This window comes from Pseudomyrmex gracilis, unplaced genomic scaffold (assembly GCF_002006095.1).
Source record: "Pseudomyrmex gracilis isolate BER0280 unplaced genomic scaffold, ASM200609v1 scaffold_387, whole genome shotgun sequence".
In the NCBI taxonomy this organism is placed as follows: domain Eukaryota; kingdom Metazoa; phylum Arthropoda; class Insecta; order Hymenoptera; family Formicidae; genus Pseudomyrmex; species Pseudomyrmex gracilis.
The window spans coordinates 84,382-104,193 of NW_018020971.1; the positions used below are offsets into that span (position 1 = coordinate 84,382).

At 36.8% G+C, this 19,812-nt stretch overlaps 3 protein-coding genes and 1 long non-coding RNA gene across 9 annotated transcripts in view; 2 read left to right on the forward strand and 2 right to left on the reverse strand.

The window, feature by feature from the left end:
• The window catches only part of LOC109860437, a 57,511-nt gene extending 42,456 nt beyond the window's left edge, over positions 1-15,055 (reverse strand). For 3 of the 5 annotated variants that reach the window (XM_020439522.1, XM_020439518.1, XM_020439521.1), the window contains exons 1-10: positions 14,993-15,055; positions 10,663-11,031; positions 10,192-10,476; positions 8,233-10,038; positions 2,395-2,559; positions 1,648-1,833; positions 1,416-1,592; positions 1,155-1,320; positions 505-616; positions 313-436 (exon numbers count right to left, since the gene is read on the reverse strand). In XM_020439522.1, coding sequence (XP_020295111.1) covers positions 313-436; positions 505-616; positions 1,155-1,320; positions 1,416-1,592; positions 1,648-1,833; positions 2,395-2,559; positions 8,233-10,038; positions 10,192-10,476; positions 10,663-10,908 — 3,267 coding nt within the window. In that variant the 5' untranslated portion in view covers positions 10,909-11,031; positions 14,993-15,055. Of the gene's footprint in view, positions 1-312; positions 437-504; positions 617-1,154; positions 1,321-1,415; positions 1,593-1,647; positions 1,834-2,394; positions 2,560-8,232; positions 10,039-10,191; positions 10,477-10,662; positions 11,869-12,296; positions 12,333-14,992 lie in introns of those variants that run through there. The other 2 variants (XM_020439519.1, XM_020439520.1) reach the window with 2 other exon arrangements.
• On the forward strand, positions 3,006-4,247 carry LOC109860440. The gene is made up of 3 exons (XR_002250825.1): positions 3,006-3,370; positions 3,663-3,924; positions 4,052-4,247. It is a non-coding gene; the product is annotated as an uncharacterized LOC109860440 (long non-coding RNA).
• LOC109860438 (carbohydrate sulfotransferase 11-like) lies at positions 4,431-8,123 on the forward strand. Of its 2 annotated transcripts, XM_020439524.1 has the most exons (6): positions 4,431-4,595; positions 4,686-4,862; positions 5,017-5,165; positions 5,260-5,591; positions 6,752-6,951; positions 7,162-8,123. In XM_020439524.1, exons 2-6 carry the CDS (start codon positions 4,713-4,715, stop codon positions 7,390-7,392), a joined length of 1,062 nt encoding a protein of 353 aa, XP_020295113.1. In that variant the 5' UTR covers positions 4,431-4,595; positions 4,686-4,712; the 3' UTR covers positions 7,393-8,123. The 2 variants fall into 2 exon arrangements, with proteins under 2 accessions (XP_020295113.1, XP_020295112.1); XM_020439523.1 differs by having other exon boundaries at positions 4,433-4,862.
• A 3,654-nt stretch (positions 15,056-18,709) lies between the features above and the next one.
• On the reverse strand, positions 18,710-19,642 carry LOC109860442. Its single transcript, XM_020439526.1, has one exon. The coding sequence runs from the start codon at positions 19,640-19,642 to the stop codon at positions 18,710-18,712; it is 933 nt and encodes a 310-aa protein (XP_020295115.1).
• Between the last annotated feature and the right edge of the window lie 170 nt (positions 19,643-19,812).

The window sequence follows — 19,812 nt, forward strand, 5'->3', positions numbered from 1 at the left end:
TATATATATATTACAGTTAAGTTCTACAAGTAAATGTATCTATATATTGGCACGATATAAGATTTGTACGCGTTATTACATCCTTATATTTTGTCAAGATTATAAACAATTGTTTTATAAAACCAGAACACTAATAACACAGTATGGTGTATGAATTTCTGAAGATGATATACTAGTTGTTATTTTGTTTTCATTACGTTAATGTTATATCAGAAATTTATTTAATTAATAAAAATATATTTTTTTTTATCACTTTCTACTTCTTTTGTAAAAATGTAAACCATCACACAAAAAAGTACAATTTATTTTTACATTGGTCTGCGAAGACAATATCTGCCAGGCCATCGATTGTTCAGTCTTGGATTGTAAGCCAACGCCAAGCGCAACGAGATTAGATCTCTCTATCCACGGACTTTCACGGTTGTTAATTTCATTCCTAAAAGAAGCGAATATTTATAATCTCATGATAACCATATAGTTTGAAATAAATCCTTTCGCGAATACCTAGATACTTTTCCTTGTGCAGATCTGGACGTGGCAATGATCTGACCTCTGGTACGACCAGTGCCAGGTGAAACCGAACCGCTTCCTGCTACGATCCAATCAACATCAGGACCTGTAAGTTTTTTTTTTTAAATTGTACATCTTTAGATCAATACCTGAGTATTTTATTTTCAACTTTATGTTGTTTAAATCGTGCACTTGAAATAAAACAAACGTAAACTCATATTTCTCTTGGGAAAAGAAAGAAATAGTAAAAGAAAAACAAACTCTTTATGATACATGTGCAGATAGCCACGTAATATCATACTACACGAAAACATCACGCGATATTGCAATATATAATTTCAAATACAAGGCTGTTTTCAAATGTCTCTTAAACATCCGCAAGAATTACGTGATTTTCTCGAAAGTAGTTATAAAAAAATTGACATGTAATACTGACGATAATTTGAGATATTCCACATCTTTTTTTTTTTTTTTTGATGTAAGAAGTACTAATAGAAAAAAATTTCTTTGATCGTATAATTATAATTTTGACACAAATTTCAGTATAATAAAATCGCATGTTAATGTACAATTAACAAGAATATCATTCTTTATATCTGCAGAGGTGCTTTAAGCTTTGCTCGCTTATGCCTGGTTGTTATTACCAGTAGCGATCTGAACAGTCGGTGAAATTTGCAAACCGTACACCACGAGACCGTCGACCGATACCAGCGGCAGCGACTTCCGGGCCAGCCGTGCTCTGATGGCGGCCAACATTGCCTCACCGTCGGTACATCCTTCCGCCGCCCGTTTTCCTGCTTCCAAGACTTCCTGCGAACATTGATATAAACCACTAGATGACGTCTGCTGTTTTTGAAATATTACAATTAATTAAATTAATTTCTTTAATAATTTTTGGGAAGTACCTCGGAATTGTAAATCTGTCCTAAAACTGCAAGAGTGTCGAGTGCAGCTTGGCGTACTCTGCGTCGCCGATCCATGATCATCGTCGTCACATGGTTAGCTACAGTTTGCAGCTTGAATTCCGTACTCGGAAAGGTCACCAATGAGAAAATCAGCAATTGCAGCGTGTTTTCTCTCGTCTACAAAAAGACTTTCATAAGACACGTTTTCTCAGTTAATATAAAATTAAATTACCTTGGCGTTTCTTGCATTCAGACAATGAGGCTGCAGAAATTGCTCCAAGAGCAAGCTAGGTTTGAGCCTGAGCATCGCAATCCTTGCTAACTGCGCCGCGGCTGGACCACCTTGTCTGGCTAGACCCCAAGCTAGCTGAGGTAACTTTTTCTTCAGCGCGTCTTCCGAAACACCAGTAACGATCACCTGAAACATAAATATAATAGTTCCTAAGAAATTCATATAAAAGCTGCAACTGTGGTAGAGTTCGATTTATAGTGCACTATACTGCGTCATAAGTCTCTTTGACATTATAAAAGAGTTGCAAAATACATTCTCTTTCTGTCATGTTAAAAGTATTTTTTACGCAACTCGCAGAAGGTACATGTTATAAGTGTCCTTGCAACTTGCGTTTCAATGTTGTAATTCGAGCAAACGTTAAACACTGACACAAACATCGATGATCTATTTTTAAACGACCAAGAAAACAAAATTGCGCAGAAATTTAAAATAATTTAATTCATAAAATTTTTAACTCTTTTATCATTTTAACTCTAAACTGCTAAAAAGTAATGTGGAATAATGTGTCGTAAAGCGTCCTTGTTACATTTTAATGATAAATAAATACATTTCATCTATTATACATATGTCGCGCGATATATTGCATAATAACAAGGCTCGGCATTATCTTGTAGACTGTAGATAAAGTAGCGATAAATTAGCCGAGATTTCGCGTTTAAAGGCGATCTTGAGAAGTTATGAGCTTACCTTCGCTACCGCCAGACCGGCGGCAGCCACGCGACAGCTCCTTTCGCCGCCAAGTACCGCATGCAAAAGCGATCCTAATCGCGACTCTATCGCGATTAGCGCTGAGGACGTTCGCAGAGCAGACGCGACTCTCTCCAACCCTCTCACACGCGCTCGCCAATCATCCTGAAAAGTCACAAAAAAACGGGTATGATGATATCCGATGTCAAATATTATTCAAAAGAAACATAAGAATTTAAGTTCCATGAAACATTATTGTTATCGTGTACGCTCATCTGAAATTGTCTGTGTGTATTGATTTCTTTTATCAATTTTAATTTGTGGTTTGTTTTTATTTCGTCATTGATTCATATATCAGAAATCATACAAAATATCAATAAAAAGATTCTTTATCTAGAGCATCCGATTGCAAGTGAATGATCGTGGTGTTACTGAAAATTCATGAGTCGTTATTGATCGTTGCAGCAAAACTGAATGCATCGGGCGGCGGCGGCAGTGCATCTGCATTTTCACCACGCATTTCTATCGAGTTCTATAACTGCGGAATCGATATGCAGACATTCGCGTGTTTTTTAATATTTATCTCACCAATGGGAAGATTGCTTCATAAATTTACAAATATGTATTCTTATACGTCTGCGCTTTAATATTTCTAGAATATATTTTAACATGATAGATCGAGAGATACATGTTCGCCAATTTCATCTATTTTGCGTTATGATGAAGAACAGTTAGAAAATTACGATTTGAGCCACAGTGACGATAAACGGCGGTGCAATTGCCGCTGATTTGCATATACACAGAAAGAAAGGCGTTTTCCTGGACCCGACTGACGTAGCACGCAACACGTGCCTAATTATTTTCTTGTGGCTTACCGCGTGTTTCTCCTGCTTATTGTACCGCGATATAACAATCCAACCTGGAAAATCTCCCGATGTTTTTCACCCGTGGAATATTCATATACGGGCGCCAGTAGGTAGGTATCACCGTCCGCCGCTACGGTAACGTATTACATGACTATGTACATACGCGTGCACAAAATCCATTTTCCGCGCGCGTGAAAAAAGCCGACGTAATAATTTGACTATTTGATGATGAACGCGTTCTGCGACCTGTTATTATTTATCACATCTTATCTTAAGTAAATTACTATAAAGCATACAAAATCTGTTTTTCTTTTTGCACTGAATGTGGAATTTCCATCCATTTGTTGCTAAGTGAATAATCGATTTTGTCTGAGAAAGTCACGGCAAAATGAAACTTTACAGGTGATCGCGGATTAATTATGCAACACGTTGTTGCAAAACGTTACGGTCTAGAAATATGGATTTTCCTGTTTCCCACGATTGTATGCGGCGAATGCCATTCTGTCTATGGATCGATCGGTATTTATTTCCGCGAACTTCTCGCAGACACGCGTTGACGAGGTTGCACGTGCATTCATAAGGTCTAGTACAGCAATCTTGAAGCTCGTTGAATAAACATAAAGCGCACCTGCGACAACAGCGATTGTTTGCTGAAACTTTCGGTGTATGTAATATCTACATACATTAACAATACGAGCATTCTTCGCAGATTTAAAGACGATCGATTTCTATTAACTGTGGAATTAATTTTTTCATAAGCATATCGGCGATTGATTTTATTTAATTCACAGATATCATGTTGCTTGAAACTTTTATCTAGTGAAGCGTTCTTTAAACAGCTGAGCTAACAGAATTAGTATGCAGAGAACGATCGGAGCTTCTTCAGCCGTAACGTTCCCCACGCAAACCTCAGGAGTGGATTTATTTGTCAATGTCGAATCGATTTAAAACCTTGTATCTTTCGTCACTTTTTATTCAAGGTTTTTGAAAGTATAAGTTAAATATTACTCCTATATAGTTTTGTGTAGAATTAAATAAAATTATGTGTTAAAAACTTCAGAAAAAATTCAATTGTAGATATTACAATATTAAGGTAGCATATTTTATACAAATATAATAAATGCAGCTTGGTTTTTTGGTTTTTTTTTTTTTAATAGCTTTGCTGATAAGTAATCGTAAGAAATGACTGCGCGTTTATGTTGTAGAATTATTTTATGGTTATCGCGTAGTATCGATGATTGCTCAGGGTTAAAGGCATTCTAGATCCATCACTGTCGATGCACGAAACCGGTCAGTCAGCGCCTTAGCAGATACAGAGAGAATGTTTACTTCGTGGTATTTAGAAAAATCTGGTATTACAAGTGAAAATACACACATTGCATGAGCGATTTTTTTATATATATTGAGAATCCGCAAAAACAACAGATTTAGCAAGGTCTTGTCATCACGATTATGTTACGACAGCAGAAACGTGTACTTTTCCGAGTACTTCAAATCACCGTCAGTCTTGGAATTTTCTTCTTCGCACTAAAATGTTGTCTCGTCGTTATCGGAGATGAGAGTGAGTCTCTCCTCGTTGCTAACGAGTTACAAAAGCTGCTGGTGAGTTAATTGACGCGTTTGATTACAAATTGTTATTAATTGTATTTATTAATTATATGGCAATAATATAAAGAACACACATTATAACTCGATAATCGAGAAATTAGAACAACATTTGTAACTTTTTTTTATATTTTTGAATTAATCATCTCAGATCGAGGCAGAGACAGATAACACGTGGCGAGTTCTAAATGTCGATAGAGTGTGCAAAAAGTATCATTTAGGTTTCTATCAAAAGTTTACCGAAGATTTGCCGTTCAAACATCCACCCGCACCGCAGTACGCCGCCTTCTACATGGTTAGGTTAGTATAAAAAAATTTTTTTTAATCGATTACTGACGATCGATAAAAGATCTAATCAAATTCTCTCGTCAATAAAATAATAATTCTTGCGCAGAGCGTACAACGTGTCATATTGCCCAGTGTATAAAGCCGGCAGCACAACCTGGCTTTATAATCTTTGTTTATTAATGAACGTGTCTGAGAAGACATTGAATAGCGGCAAGAAGCAGTTATCGAGCATCGCTCGGCGAGCGATACCGGAACTCGAATATCCCGAAGCTGATCGGGTCTTGAACGCGAGCAAAAAGCTGTTGGTCGTGCGGCATCCGTTCGAAAGATTATTGAGTGCCTATCGCGACAAACTGGAGAATTCAGTAGCTGGCCGCGAATATGGGACGCTCCATTTTTATCGAAAATATGGAGTTAAGATCGTCCGAAAGTACCGCCGTAAGTCGCCAGAGAAAAAGAATGCCGTAATTATTATATTATAACGTTAACCATTTTTTAATAATATTAATTTTAGAAAAAACGGTTAATTAACAGAATTTTTTGACACTTTTTGCAAAGCACAGTAAAAAGATTTTTCAATCTGACCTAATCGAATTGAAATTATCCATGTGTTTAAAAATTCGCGCATCTGACCGCGCACTTTTTTTCTTTTTCTTTTTTTATTTTTTTACTTTCAATCAGAGAGAAACCTATGAGAGCGGCCATCCTATTGTAGTTTCTTACGACGGTTTTAACTGTTGGTTTTAGCGCCATATCTACAAAAGTGGATCTCAAAGGCCGTTCTACATTAAACGCAAGTCGCAGGTCTCATAGAATTGATCAATCACGTTGGTCGATTGGCTGATTTGACTATGCGATTAGTCAATTCCACGAGACCTGTGATTTGCGTTTAATGTAGAACGGCCTTTGATATCCACTTTTGTGGATATGGCGCTAAAACCAGCGACTAAAACCATCGTAAGAAACTACAATAGGATGGCCGCTTTCAGTCTTCTTTCCGCTTTAACTATCAATGCGGCCGATATTTAGAAAATTTAGGTTACTTGAAAGATATATAAACAGTCATGGAAGTCTTATGCTAGATATTTGTTGCGGAATAAATATATATATATTTATATTTATATTTATATTTATTCCGCAACAAACATCTAGCGTAAAGAGCCATCTACAATGGAAGTAGGCAGTAAAGAGTAAGAAGTAAGGTTCTTGGAGTTATTTCATTTTTGTCTATACAAGTAATTATTATACACAAGTAATTATTACATACAAGTAATTATTTCGCGTTTTTTAACACGCGTCTTTCATTTGCTGATAGTAAGGCAATAGGTACAATAGTTTGAAATGGGAAATGCTCATTTCGTTATTCCCGTTGTTATTTCACCGAAAACTAGTTTACTCTCTACACCTACAGCCTTACTACCTTTATCGTAGACTGGCTCTAAGGCTTCCATGACCGTTTAAATTTCGTGTTGTTAATTTTAACTTAAGGAGCCTAAATTCTTCATTAATTGTTAAAAGATATATCTTTATTACAAATTATTGTTTGATAAGAAATATTTTATCGAAAAAATACGAAAATATAAAGAAAGAATTTTTAGGAAAAAATTTTAAAAAACCACGACCGGATCAGGTGATTCGACGCAAAGGGATGCTACTTCCGTCTGGCATGGAACCGACCTTTCGAGAGTTCGTTGATTACGTGATCGACACTGACCTCGGAAATTACGGTGACGATCATTGGATGCCGTATTATCTCTTCTGCACGCCGTGCCTCGTTAAATATGACATTATTGCAAAAGTGAGTATTGAAACTTAAGTTACATTTGCAATTTATTGTTTATCGTGATGTTTTATTGTAAGTTTTTCTTTTATCAATTAATAAATGGAACAAAATTTTAATGCATAACTCATCATTATTCAACAATTCTACAATTGCTGAATTTTTTAAACAATCTAATTATATTAAATTGAATAATTAAACTTTCTGAGAACATAACTAATCTCACAGGTGGAAACATTATGGCGAGATCAGGTGTACGCAATCAACAAGTTAGGTCTGCAACACAAAATTAAGCCCAGGTGGAGGCACAATAATGGTTACGTCAACGCCTTTCCAATATATTTCAGTCAGTTAAATAAATCGACGGTGAGAAAGTTGTACGAGAAGTTGAAACTCGACTTCGAACTCTTTGACTACTCGCCGGATATTTATTATGACTACGCAACGTCCGTGGATTAACAAGAACCGATCGGTACACTAATTACTGCATGAAGTTGCAATTTGCAATAACTATGGCTGCATTCCGAGTTACGCATATGCGCGCATTTATCTATAGTACACGTTACATATAATGACTTTCACATGCGATATGTGCTACATTGGTATGAGACATCGTATGTACCAAAAGTAGGTGCTTTATACATGAAATTTAAAAAAACAAGCAAGGAAGAAAAAGAAGGGAAAAATTTACGTTGAACCTGTAGACGCGCACACGTAATCCCGATAATTGATGGAGCTTAAATCGTGTTACGTCACGCGACGAACTTTTGTCGACGAAAATCGATCGACCTACTTCTCACCATACCCAATATATAACGAGCTGACGGCTTTGTCCGAAAGTCAAGGGTCTTCTTCTGTATGTCATCGAAAACAGGACGAAGGATATTATCTTGTTCTGACAGAAATATTCGCGAATGTTTTTGAGCTAACTTTCACGAGCAACGCAAACAATAGCATGACTTCGCGAAACATGGCTTCTTGACTTTTTCCAATCCTGTGATATGACAAAGAGATAAATTCAACGAGAGAGATTGCTACATACACAAGCTTTACAACTCTGCGCAGCTCGTTTAGGTTTTTATTTAAATAAATGCGTATATAAATGTTTTCTGCATTTCTAATTTACCTATTACACATGTAATTTCAGAATAAAAATTTAATTTCAGAATAAAATAATTTAATTTCAAAATAAAAAATGTTTTAAAATAATTTACGTGAAATAATTTATGTAAAATAATTTACGTAAAATAATTTATGTAAAATAATTTATGTAATAAATTATTAATTCAATATCCTAACCTTATTGTGCAGATCGTCTAGCACTTCCTGACTAACCAATCCTAATTCTTCCCAGTTTGATTCCTGCGGTTTACCCTCGCCTTCACTGCTGCTACAAGTAACACTTTCGTTTCCTTCCATCATTGCGCCTTGTATATCACTCTGACTATATGCTGCTTTTCGTCCCTCGCAGTTACTCTCTCCAATAACGACTTTGCCGTCACAATAATCCGCTACGGTGGTCGTTACGCGATCGTCTTTTATCACATTAAAAGTACATACGTCCTGTCTGTCGTTGTTACCAAAATCACTATCGAAAAAACGATCTATTTGAGTATTGCACTCGTTCACTGGCGATCCGAAAGGAAACTCGCAAGAAAAATTACTTTTCACTGGATTTTGTTCGCTCGAACGTCCTTCTTCTACTATCGAAATATCATCTCTATTTTCTTCTTTAAGCGTTTGTCCTCTTGGAATGAATTGGATCGGTGTGTAAGTTTTCTCCTGACTCGAGAGAGACATTTCGGAAATGTTGGTTTTGTCGATCGTATCCGTGAGTTTCTCATAAATCATTTGTTTTTCTTTCACAGACGTGTTTTTTGAAGGTTCCGCGGCTAAAAGCTCAGTCACTTTAAATACGTGGTTCTCATCCTTTGTTTCATTACTTTCATTATTTTTTATTAATTTCTCTCTGTTATCTAATGACGCGGAAGTGGCTCGAATCAACGTAACTTCTTCCTTCTTTGTTACTTGGCTGACTTCTTCCGAACTGTTTGTTACACGAAATCCTTCGTCTTCCACGATCGCCTCGCCGCTCTTCCTATTTTTCTTCGCGTTCTCTTCCATTGCGGGATCGATGACGATAAGAGGATCTCGTTCTCCTCCCGTTCTTGTGAGAATGCTTTTTTTAGGACTCAGCTGTGCATTGTGCGTATACTCTCTCTTAGGGCTGTTAGAGGCTGATCTGGAAGCTCTCTTCGGACACCGCTTCTCAGCGTGAGGACTACAGGGTTGCGACGATGGTCGTCTCCTCATCGTTTCCGGCATCTTCGTAGCCGGCGAAACGGGAAGTGGGATCCTCGTTTTAGGTGTGTCTACCTCGATGGATTCCGTTTCGTCGCTATCAGGTGTCCTCAGTTTGACAATCTCGCCGCCAAAATGAACGCGTCTGGATGTCTTCCGCTTGTTTTCCAGAGACATGAAATCTTTGTTGTTATTCGCGTTATTTTCAGTCTCAGTGTTTCGTCTCTCATTATCTTCGCTATCGTCCTCATCCTTCTCTTCGAGAATCGTCATTGTGATAGCTGTTTCTTCGTTGAACTTGATCTCAGTTTCAAGAACGACTCTCGCTGGCGGCATGGCGCCACTTCCGCTGTTCGAAGCTTCGTCTTCTTCTTCGGCAATGCCGGAAGTGTCGCTGTCGCTATCCCAAAACTTGTCAACGCACTCCTTTTTGTCAGTCTTTACAATCTCTTGCGAGTGACTTTTATCTCGCTTTCTCTTATTCGGTTTGATGCTATAGATCTTAGCGAGAACGTCGATATTTTTCTTGAACTTATCGTCATAATCCGCCAAATAGTTATCGAATTCCTCTTCGCCAACTGCGTCACGAATCTTAATAAGAGACTTAAGAACAGCCTCTTGATGAGGTATCTGGACCAATCGAGAAGCAAAGGCTATCGTGGCATCTTTAAGTATCTGCGTTGTCGGAGGAGGACTGTTGGAGGACGGAAAAAGCAGCAAAGGTGCGCTGAGAATTACGCCCGTCGTCACGTTTATCTGAAATGGATTATGAGCATCCGGCCGATTCAAGCCATCGTGAAGGATCTGAAAAAAGGTTAAAGTAATCGAGTATTATTAATTGATATTTATATTTGTTTTTACTATATATATACGAAAAACATGTAAGAGGAAAACAGAGAATATATAGTTTAAATTTAATCAGAGATAAAAAAATTTGAAAAGGCACACATTACTCACACTTTTGACCATGCTGTCCCTGTTAGGACTGTGAATAAGATACACTCGCAGCGTGTCCAAAGCACCTTTACGAACCGCTGGCGCTGGATGTCCTAAATTATTGATCAATTCGGGCACTACCGGTTGCATGACCTTGTCGACATCGGCATTCAGCGTTGGCAGAACGTCCACTAACACTCGGAGAGCGTGCTGACGCACCTCCCATTCCGGGTCTCGAAGTCTCTCAGAGATCTCGACAAATGTAGCTTGCGCGTCAACTTCGGACGGAAATTTACGCGTACGCACCTAAAACATAAACGTGTCTTAAAATTACAGTAAAATTAAAAATATCTTTGAAGAAAACTTTAAAATATAAAAATATATGGATACTATAAACTAAAGTACAAAAAATATTACGTAAGAAAATTATATATTAAGTATAACAAAAAATGTACATTGTATGTATATATACATTTGTTCTTCAAGTCATACCACATGTTCCCAAAGAGGTGTTAGTTGTATCGTTTGTCCTGGCGGCGGAGCGGATGTCATCCTACGTCGCGGTGGCTGACGATGACTTCTGCCTCGCCGAAGCAACGAACTCGTATCCTCAGATACCGGTCTGAGATTGAAGGTCGACGACGAGCAAGATACAGAAAGTTGCTTGGGATCTTCCTGGGGCTGCAACAGCCCCGCATCTGTCGATCCTGTCATAGATGACGACAAGCAGCTGGGCATATCCTTTCCTACATCTCGTCTCTCAGAAACGACCAATTATTCCTCATGATCCGTTGCGATTATGAGTCTGACTCAAGATCGCTCATCGATAGTCTTGCGCGCAAATCGCGAGAACTCGCTAGGCTGAAGCAAAATTGCATAAAATTGTGCACAATGTTCGTAAATATTATTATTTATTTCATATCTGCAACATTGCATATAATACGTTAATGATAACGATGATAATGTAAGAAAGAGCAAGAAATATAAATAGATTCTTTTTAAGCAGTTAAGTAGGTTTTTAAAGAACGTGCTGACATAAGAGTACATATGTCAATTTAACGATCGACACGTAAAGCCGAAGCAACACTTTGTATTTTGCTGGTTAAAATATTTGGCAGAGAACGTGTTCGACGTAGTAAAGTTACGAGACGATTGGTGAGAATTCAAACGTGTGAAAATGTAAATTTGCGATTAAATGAATCGCGAATTTGACGCATTACGTAGCTCTTATTATATCTGCAGGCATATTGGATTATGCGTCAAAAGCTAGATGCTAGAAACGACAAAGAGATATTATCTAATTGCACATAGTTTAAATATTACATAATTATTAAATATTATTTAATTGTGTAGTTTTAATATTACATAAAATATTATATCATTTTTCGATATTATTGAAACCCTGATAGAAAGGCAATACAACATGCATATTCTTGCTGTTTATTGACAGATCGCGACAGGTCTGTAACTTCTATCAGAATGTACTTCTTTCCGGAATCCGCGATTGACGGCAAATGATTGACGTTTGTTTTGCTTTCCGGCACGCTTTACAAGTGCACGATCTACGGAGGAGCAATTTATGATTGATATAAAGACGACTGTCACTGTCAAAGTGACAACAACTCAAATCTGTTGTCTCGTATACGAACATTTCTTTCAAACCGATACATATCACAAACGAAAATAAGAAATCTCGTTAACGTAGTTATCGCGTAGAATCGATTTCTTGCCAACTCTTTCAAATTTGAACCACACATTAAGCAAAAGGCTTTTCAAGCGCTCATGAAATTTCTAAATGTTTGACAGTTCCAAAGTTGAGATAATTGCAATTATAAATGACATTTTTTACATGTATTATATGCGTAAACCCATTCAAAAATGCACATTTGAAACTCTAGCTATCAAACTATATTTGCGATATTGATAAAAAATCTAGAATGCGGTAGATTACGATTAAAATAATACTATAAAAAAAAGTTTAGAATTATTGACCGTCTAGTAATAAGTCATAGACATCTAGTTGTCGAAATAAAGCCGTGGAAAGATTATTTTTTTTGACATGACATAAGTTAGGCAAGTAACGGTAAGTTACAGCGGCAACAATGTATGTAATTCGCACAACGTACTTAGATCTTGACACACCGTTTTTTTGTAATTTTCTTGCCTCTGTCATATTTAAAATTGTTTTTGAGTATCTGTATTTAAAATTGTTTTTTTAGTATCTGTATTGAAATTAAAAAATCATTTTAATAGTTTCGTTTGACAGCTGAGCAAACTGACAAATTTGGTTAGACGTGGGCGACGTTGTCAAATTGCCCCGTTCGATGTGTACAGCGTGTACAGTCGCTACCCTAATAGGCACATTTGTGAAAATATTGCACAAAAATGGCATCATGAATGGCGACGATTTTGCAATGATTGTACTAAGATGATTCGTCATAACGCAACAGTTTTGTCGAAATAAAATTTTGTAAATAATACTTGTCAAAAATTGCGAAAAAATCGTTATGCATTTTCACAGTATATACCTCCAATAGGCAAATTGTGAAAATATTGCACAAATATGACATCATGAGTGACGACGATTTCTTGTGCTTCTTCATATACAATCATATTTCTACATATTTGAAACATCACATAGCTGAATTTTTTTCTCAATTATTAGACAATTTCTTTGTAAAATTAATTTTGCAAATATACTGCTAAGATGATTCGCCATATCGTTATTCTTTTGCCGAAATAGTATTTGGAAAGTAATTTTGCAAACAACTACAAATATTTCAGAAAAGATCAATGTTTTTACATCTATTTCCTAAAAAATGTCTGTATAATTGCAAATTACAATTTTAGTGCAAGATTTTGTCACATAATTTTGTAAATGGTTTCCTATCAGGGTACTAAACGTTTACCGCATTGGCAAAAAAAATAAAATTGTTTAAAGAGATTTTGAGCGTAATAAAACTACTTGTTTATTTCTACGCTAATGACATGTTGACAAAATAGAGTCTGAAATATTTGTACGACATGTGAATCGAATTTTGAGAATACTTTTCTGTAGCGTAAAATTAAACTTTTGAATAAGATTGTCGCGCGATAACTACATTATATATATATACTAAGAAATTCATAGTCAAAACATATCAAGTACGATATATGACAACATATACTCGGTACAATGGAAGGAATAACGACAGCAATAGAAATAACACCAGTTTTACAGAGTTTATATTTATAAATAACAGTAGGAACAGCGGAATCTAACACTCAAAAATACATATGTATCAAAGCAGATTAGAAAACGGAATAGGCAATAGCGATAAACTTTCTGACGAATTGGAATTCTGTGTCCATCGCTATCGCTATTTTCTCGCATTGTGCAAGGAGCTTAATTTCAAATGCAAAAACAAATTTCGCGAGATACTGCTCTGTTACAAACTATAAGCTATATAGGTAAGGTCCTGTGACATATATTTTTTACTTCAATAAAAAAAAAAATATTTCGCGAGATAAAGCTCGTATTTTATCTGATCTAATCGTCGAATTGTCGGATAATAAGGATTGGCTCACGCTACTAGATTATAACTGGATTAGTTACATACTTGTCAGTCAATCCGATCGTCGACTTGTCGACGATCGGACTCATGAAATATAAGTCTAAGATCATTCAATCTCTGTGCCCGATCACTGAAAACTTGCACTATGCATCAATATTTTTATAGAAGTTGTAGAACTATATTGACTGGAATACTGACAATCTTCTTCACACAATTAGTATCAACTGTTAATATTTCTACAGTGATAATGAAAAAATATTCGCGAATCAAAAAATTCTGATCAATAATCTACATCAATTCACCAATATTAACAATACACTATCAATATTGTCAGCATTTGATAATTCTGACACTATTAGTGATCGTATAAAGTCTATATTTAAAGTTGAAATAATGCACGGCTATGTACATCGTGCTATGTGTATGTATACATATACGATTCAAATTACATTACATCACAATCATTTACATACACGATCAGAAAGAAAAACCGGTATTTTTAAAAAGTCTCGCAAAGGAGAAGTCGCAAAGTGTTTATCATTTAATCTCTCACGACATGAATTCACGTACATAAGAAAAAAGTAGTACACACGAAACGCGATTGTATAATACAACGGCAGAAAAAATGCGTTTTCCGCATTTTCCAAAATGAATACACCGATTTAAGTTGCAAACACTGAGATAATTTAAGAATCAACAAACTAAGCTATATGCGCGTACACATACAAACCTTTATACACAATTCTTTATTAAATATTGATGAATGCAGAGAAATAATAGGTCTCTATATACACTGTGCGTGATACGGTACATTTCTTTGTAAAATTACGATACATCAAAATGTTTTAATATAAAAAGAAGGTAAGCAATATAGTATAATGAGCAGATGTAGCAAAACATCTTTTTATAGCTTGTGTAATTATGTCTATCAAAATTTTATACATCTAATATTACATCCATTTCTGTGAAAGAATATTTATTTGACGACGTTACAAAAGAAGGAAGTGTAATAGTTTGAAAAATTGTTCATACATTCGTCTCAATTTAAATAAAAATAATGAAAGCAAACTTTACTTCAAGAAGAAACTTTTGCGTATTACGAAAAGTGTGTGTAAAAAAACATGGAACAAAATACTGAAAAAATATAAATACAATATACATACTGCAACATAATTGTAATTATAGAAATTCATGAAGATGTAGTACTTTGTGTGTCTGAAAGAAACAATTTTGGTGAGTTATTATAATTAATAGAGAAGAAAACTTACTTTTATACTTATATATGAAGCAACAAAGACATGCGAGTAAGACGGCAAGTGCACTCGACCGTGGTCAGCATGTGACTATCGTCACCGCGTTCCCCGTGCTTGTAGTTAATATCGACCATTCCTGTCCGTCCGCCCACTTCGATGAAAATCGTCTTATATGTATGTATATAGTTTACAAGCGAGCAAATACGATGCAATAACGCTGTAAGTGCCTTACACCTTGATACCTCGAAGAATAAAAAAATCATTATCCTACAAAATGTCTTCAAAAAGAACAGAAGAAAGAAAAAATAAACACGCAAATGAAAAGCTTTGCAAAACTTCTTGCAAAAGAATTGCTTCTGTCATACGTGGTTTAACGATTAAGTCGGATTTAATTAATTGTCGAATTTTGATTGTTTTTTGTTAAAACCGATATTAAACAAAATATTTCTTACAACGTCTGCTTCGGTATTAGTTAAAATTATATTTTGAATATACATATATATTATGCATTGCATGCATATTTATTATACATGTATGTACTTTCTCCGCATAAAAATGAATCCTTATAGAAATTTACCATTGATGTGGCAAAACAACATTTATCCTGAGTAACAAAAGCACTATTAACAGTGATTTTAATAATATTCAAAATAAGTCGCCACTTTGGCCACACCAGTAATGAATTTCTGTAAAGGAAGATAAAAGGTATGTTTTGTTTACTTATTGTGTATGTACTTGTGACGCTGAAAACTTCGTGAACTGTACTTGTCCAATATTAACGCTATGTCAATCCTGCTTTACTAACTGAACTGATTAACCGTTTCATTATTCAGCTTAAGTCAAGTTTCCTTCTAAGCAATTCAAGGATAATTTCCGCAAAACATCCTGCGAACGGCTCTTATGACCTAGTATATATTTATTATTCATTTAGTTTAATGACTTCAGAGCCCGAGAAAAAATTCTCTGTTTATCGTTAATTGTTCAATTCAAGGATATTTTTCTTTCTTGCAATTCTCCTTAAACTGATCTAAATAAGATATCCTAATGCAACTACTTTACGATTTAATAAAGCAGTATTTTAAATCTTTAAGTTTTATGCGCCACTATAGTGGCTTCCCGCCAAGTGACGTTTTAGAACGACTAGTCACTATATTGGTATATTTTTGTTTTACTAATATCGTTAATTTTCACATTCCGCAGCAGAGCTGTTTGTATAGTGGTACAGTTCCACGGTTAGGCCTGTTCTACAATATAGTCGTAAGCTGTAAGTCGTAAGAAATTGACCACTCACAGACAAATCACAGAAAAATAATTGATTGTGATTGGTCAAATTCTTACGACTTACAGCTTACGACTGTATTGTAGAACAGGCCTTAGTTCAGCCGTAGCAAAGTACTCGCGGAAAGAAGCGATAGCCACTCAATATGTTGTTTTTCCAAAAGAATAAAATACTGGTTGGTTATTGTGTTGCTTCTTGTCACAATACGCTGACATGTTCTGCGGAAGCCATAAAAAACGCGAATTTATTTACGCGGCTGGAGTATCAAGCAATGTACATTATCTACAAAAGATAATTTACACCTAAAAGAATGTGTGTGTGTGTGTGTGTGTGTGTGTGTAATTTGAAACATCCCTGATAGCCAAGCATGTTTTGCAAAATGATGTAACTTAATGCTGAGCTGAAGTTTTCAAGTAGTTGCTGTGTATTTGCTGAAAACACATGATGCATACTCATACGTAATCGACAACACGAAGGCAAATTTGAGACATTTTGTGTTAGCAGATTCAGAGCAAACGAAGAGCAACTATTGCTCATTACGGTGTCAACAAAATGACTTTTATTCATAGAAAACTGTTTGCTTTCTCATTCGTTTTCGGCAACATAAGAGCAACATGACGGTAACAAAACAAGACACCGATGTCTGTACTTCTGTTGTATGGTTGGTAAAAACTGTTGACATATATTTATTCTTGTAGCCCATTAAATGTCGAAAACGAATGACCGTCTTTTAGAATAAGTAGACAAAAATCATTATATTTTAGTAAGGAACAAGTGGTCTCGCGGACTGAGTGTAGGGCAAATATGAAAGTCTCGAGTTCAAATCCCATTACTTTAGGATTTTTTCCGGGTCCGGTACCTTTCATCGAGTTAATCAGTTGAGCGGCGAACTAAATCAGACCTCCAAAGATTAATTTGAGTGAAATCTCGAATTAATTCCCCTTTCACAAAGCGATGTGTTATTGAATATATATTTGTCCGTTTTCGACATATTGTATTTTTGCTAAAATTTGACACGTGTTGTTGGCAACTTGTTGTCATGTTGCTCTTTATGTTAGTGATAAACCGTTGACGGCAAATACACAGCAAGTTGTCGGCAACATATGTTGAATGCGTGTCGTGTCAAACCAAAGACAAATGCCTGACTCACCTTGTTCTAAATTTGCTGAAAACTCAAGCGTTTTGTTTTCGGCAATATGACAGCAAAAACACAGACAGGTGGCTATTGTTTCATATGGGACAATATCTTTATTTAGTTTTCCATTAAAATATGAAAAGGCGAATGAATCTCATACTTCTACCGAAGCTTCCAGTAATATTTCAGAAACGTTGCAACATTGCAAGTTGCAATGTAATATTGCAAACACAGTTGCAAACTCGAGCCGGCTAGCACCGAGAGCACCGAGGTGTTGGGAGCCACTGGGAACACGCACACAAGCGAGAACCGCCGTCCGTGTGCGTGGAACATACACACGGACGGCGGTTCTCGCTTGTGTGCGTGTTCCCAGTGGCTCCCAACACCTCGGTGCTCTCGGTGCTAGCCGGCTCGAGTTTGCAACTATGATTGCAAAGATGTTTTAGAGACATATAATATCAATATTTTGCCAAACTTTTCTAGCAATATTTTGTTATAGTATGTTTAATTCTATACTTGGTTCAATGAGAGAATAGAACACTATATTCGTGCATAAAGAAGAAAAAGCGCGCGCGGTCAAAAGAAATATCGCTCCGCCGCTACTCAGGCCCGAATTCATAGTTGCTTATCAAATCTTAGATCTCGTCTCCAATCTCAAATTTCAGCTTTCAGGTCTCGAATCTCCGACCTCAAATTTCAATGCAGTGGCCAATCATGAAATTTGGTGCTTCATGACTAAGCGAGTAGAGATTATAGACTTTCGGTCCACTGAACCATTTTTGCACCAAACTAAACCAGAGATTATAGACTTTCCTAATTAATAATAGAGATTTATAATAAGATATAAATAATGGTCTTCAATGAGAGGCCATAACCTTCAATTGAAGAATATATATTCGTATATTCTTTGCTTTTATTTTAAGTTTATATGGCATAATACTTAATAAAATTAATGGTTTAGGTTATCAAATTAGCAAAATAAAATTCTACACCAAAATTTTCGAAGATTGAAAAAATATTATTGTCAATTATGTCATGTCTTTCTCTCTTGTTATAGTACTTCTTCTTTGCTGTAATGGCTCTTGCCCCGGTGAGAAAGGAGCATACGCCAGTCTTCGATTGGTGGAATTTAACTTGACAGAGCTGTACTGAGCTGTGCTGGACTGTTGCACTAAACGTACTAGGTTTCAGACTGGAGCAGAAGGTGGAGAGGGAGAGATAGGGAGTAATGTACACAGGAGTGAAGGGGAGAGGGAACGGAGCAGAAGCCGGAGGAAAAGACGGGGGAAGGAGAGGAAATACTGAGCGAGTTAGGAAATCACACACTGATGTTGGTAGAACTGGTGAAAGTGAGCAAAGCAAACATGGCTTGTATATTACTTGAAAAAGCAATGTCCACTACGTTATACGGTGGGCTAAAGCCACTATGGAAAAGGTCCAGGAGCAGTTTGTCCGTGGCAGTTTTATTCTCAGGGCAGTAAAGAAACAGGTGGTTAATGTCCTGTATCGGATGACCACACGGGCAAGCGGCGCCATCCACAATACATTTGTCGTGTAGATGTTCATTAACCGCCGTATGGTGAGAACGGATTCTAGATACTAGCGTAACTAGCTGGCGGGGGAGATACTTATTCTTTTTAAACCTCGTGAACCATGGTCTACACAGCGGTTCCTGAACAAACCTGAAGTACCGGCTACCTTTGTGCTGGGCTTCAGCTAACAACAGTTCCTTAGACGACTGCAACGCTTTAGATTTAAGAATAGGATATAAGGAAGATACCTCCTGCTTTTCAACAGGTTCCGGTAACGACAGAGAGAGCTTGGCGTACTTATCCGCACGGTCATTGCCACNTATACCGCGATGACCAGGAATCCACACAAACAACACGTGTACATTACTCCGTCTCAGCTTTAGGTCTAACTCTTTTATTAGATACAGAGTATCAGATTGTAAACCCCTGGGATCAGGGGACCCCAGACTTTGTATAACACCAAGAGAGTCCGACGCAACCGCTGCTAAACTGAACCCAAATTCATCCACGTATTCCAGAGCGCACAAGATTCCCCTGGCTTCGGCCTCGCAGACCCCTGACCGGCTGCCGATACGCTCATGGTGGGTAAGGTCAGGATTGTCCGACACCACTGCGAAGCCCGCAGAGGACGCTGTGCCTCCACCGGAGTTCCGAGACACCGACCCATCTGTGAAAAACACACGGGTAATCCCTTTCTCCGACANGAACCCACTAAACATGCTCTGAGGATCATCAGTGCTACGGAGCTGGAACCCCACCTCCGTGTCTACACTACACGTATGATACTGGATACCGAAAGGAGCGGACAGGTTACCAGGCAGAGAAAACTTCTTGACACCATCTACTAGGTGTGTAAGTTCCTTACGAACCTCGAAGAGACCAAACTGGT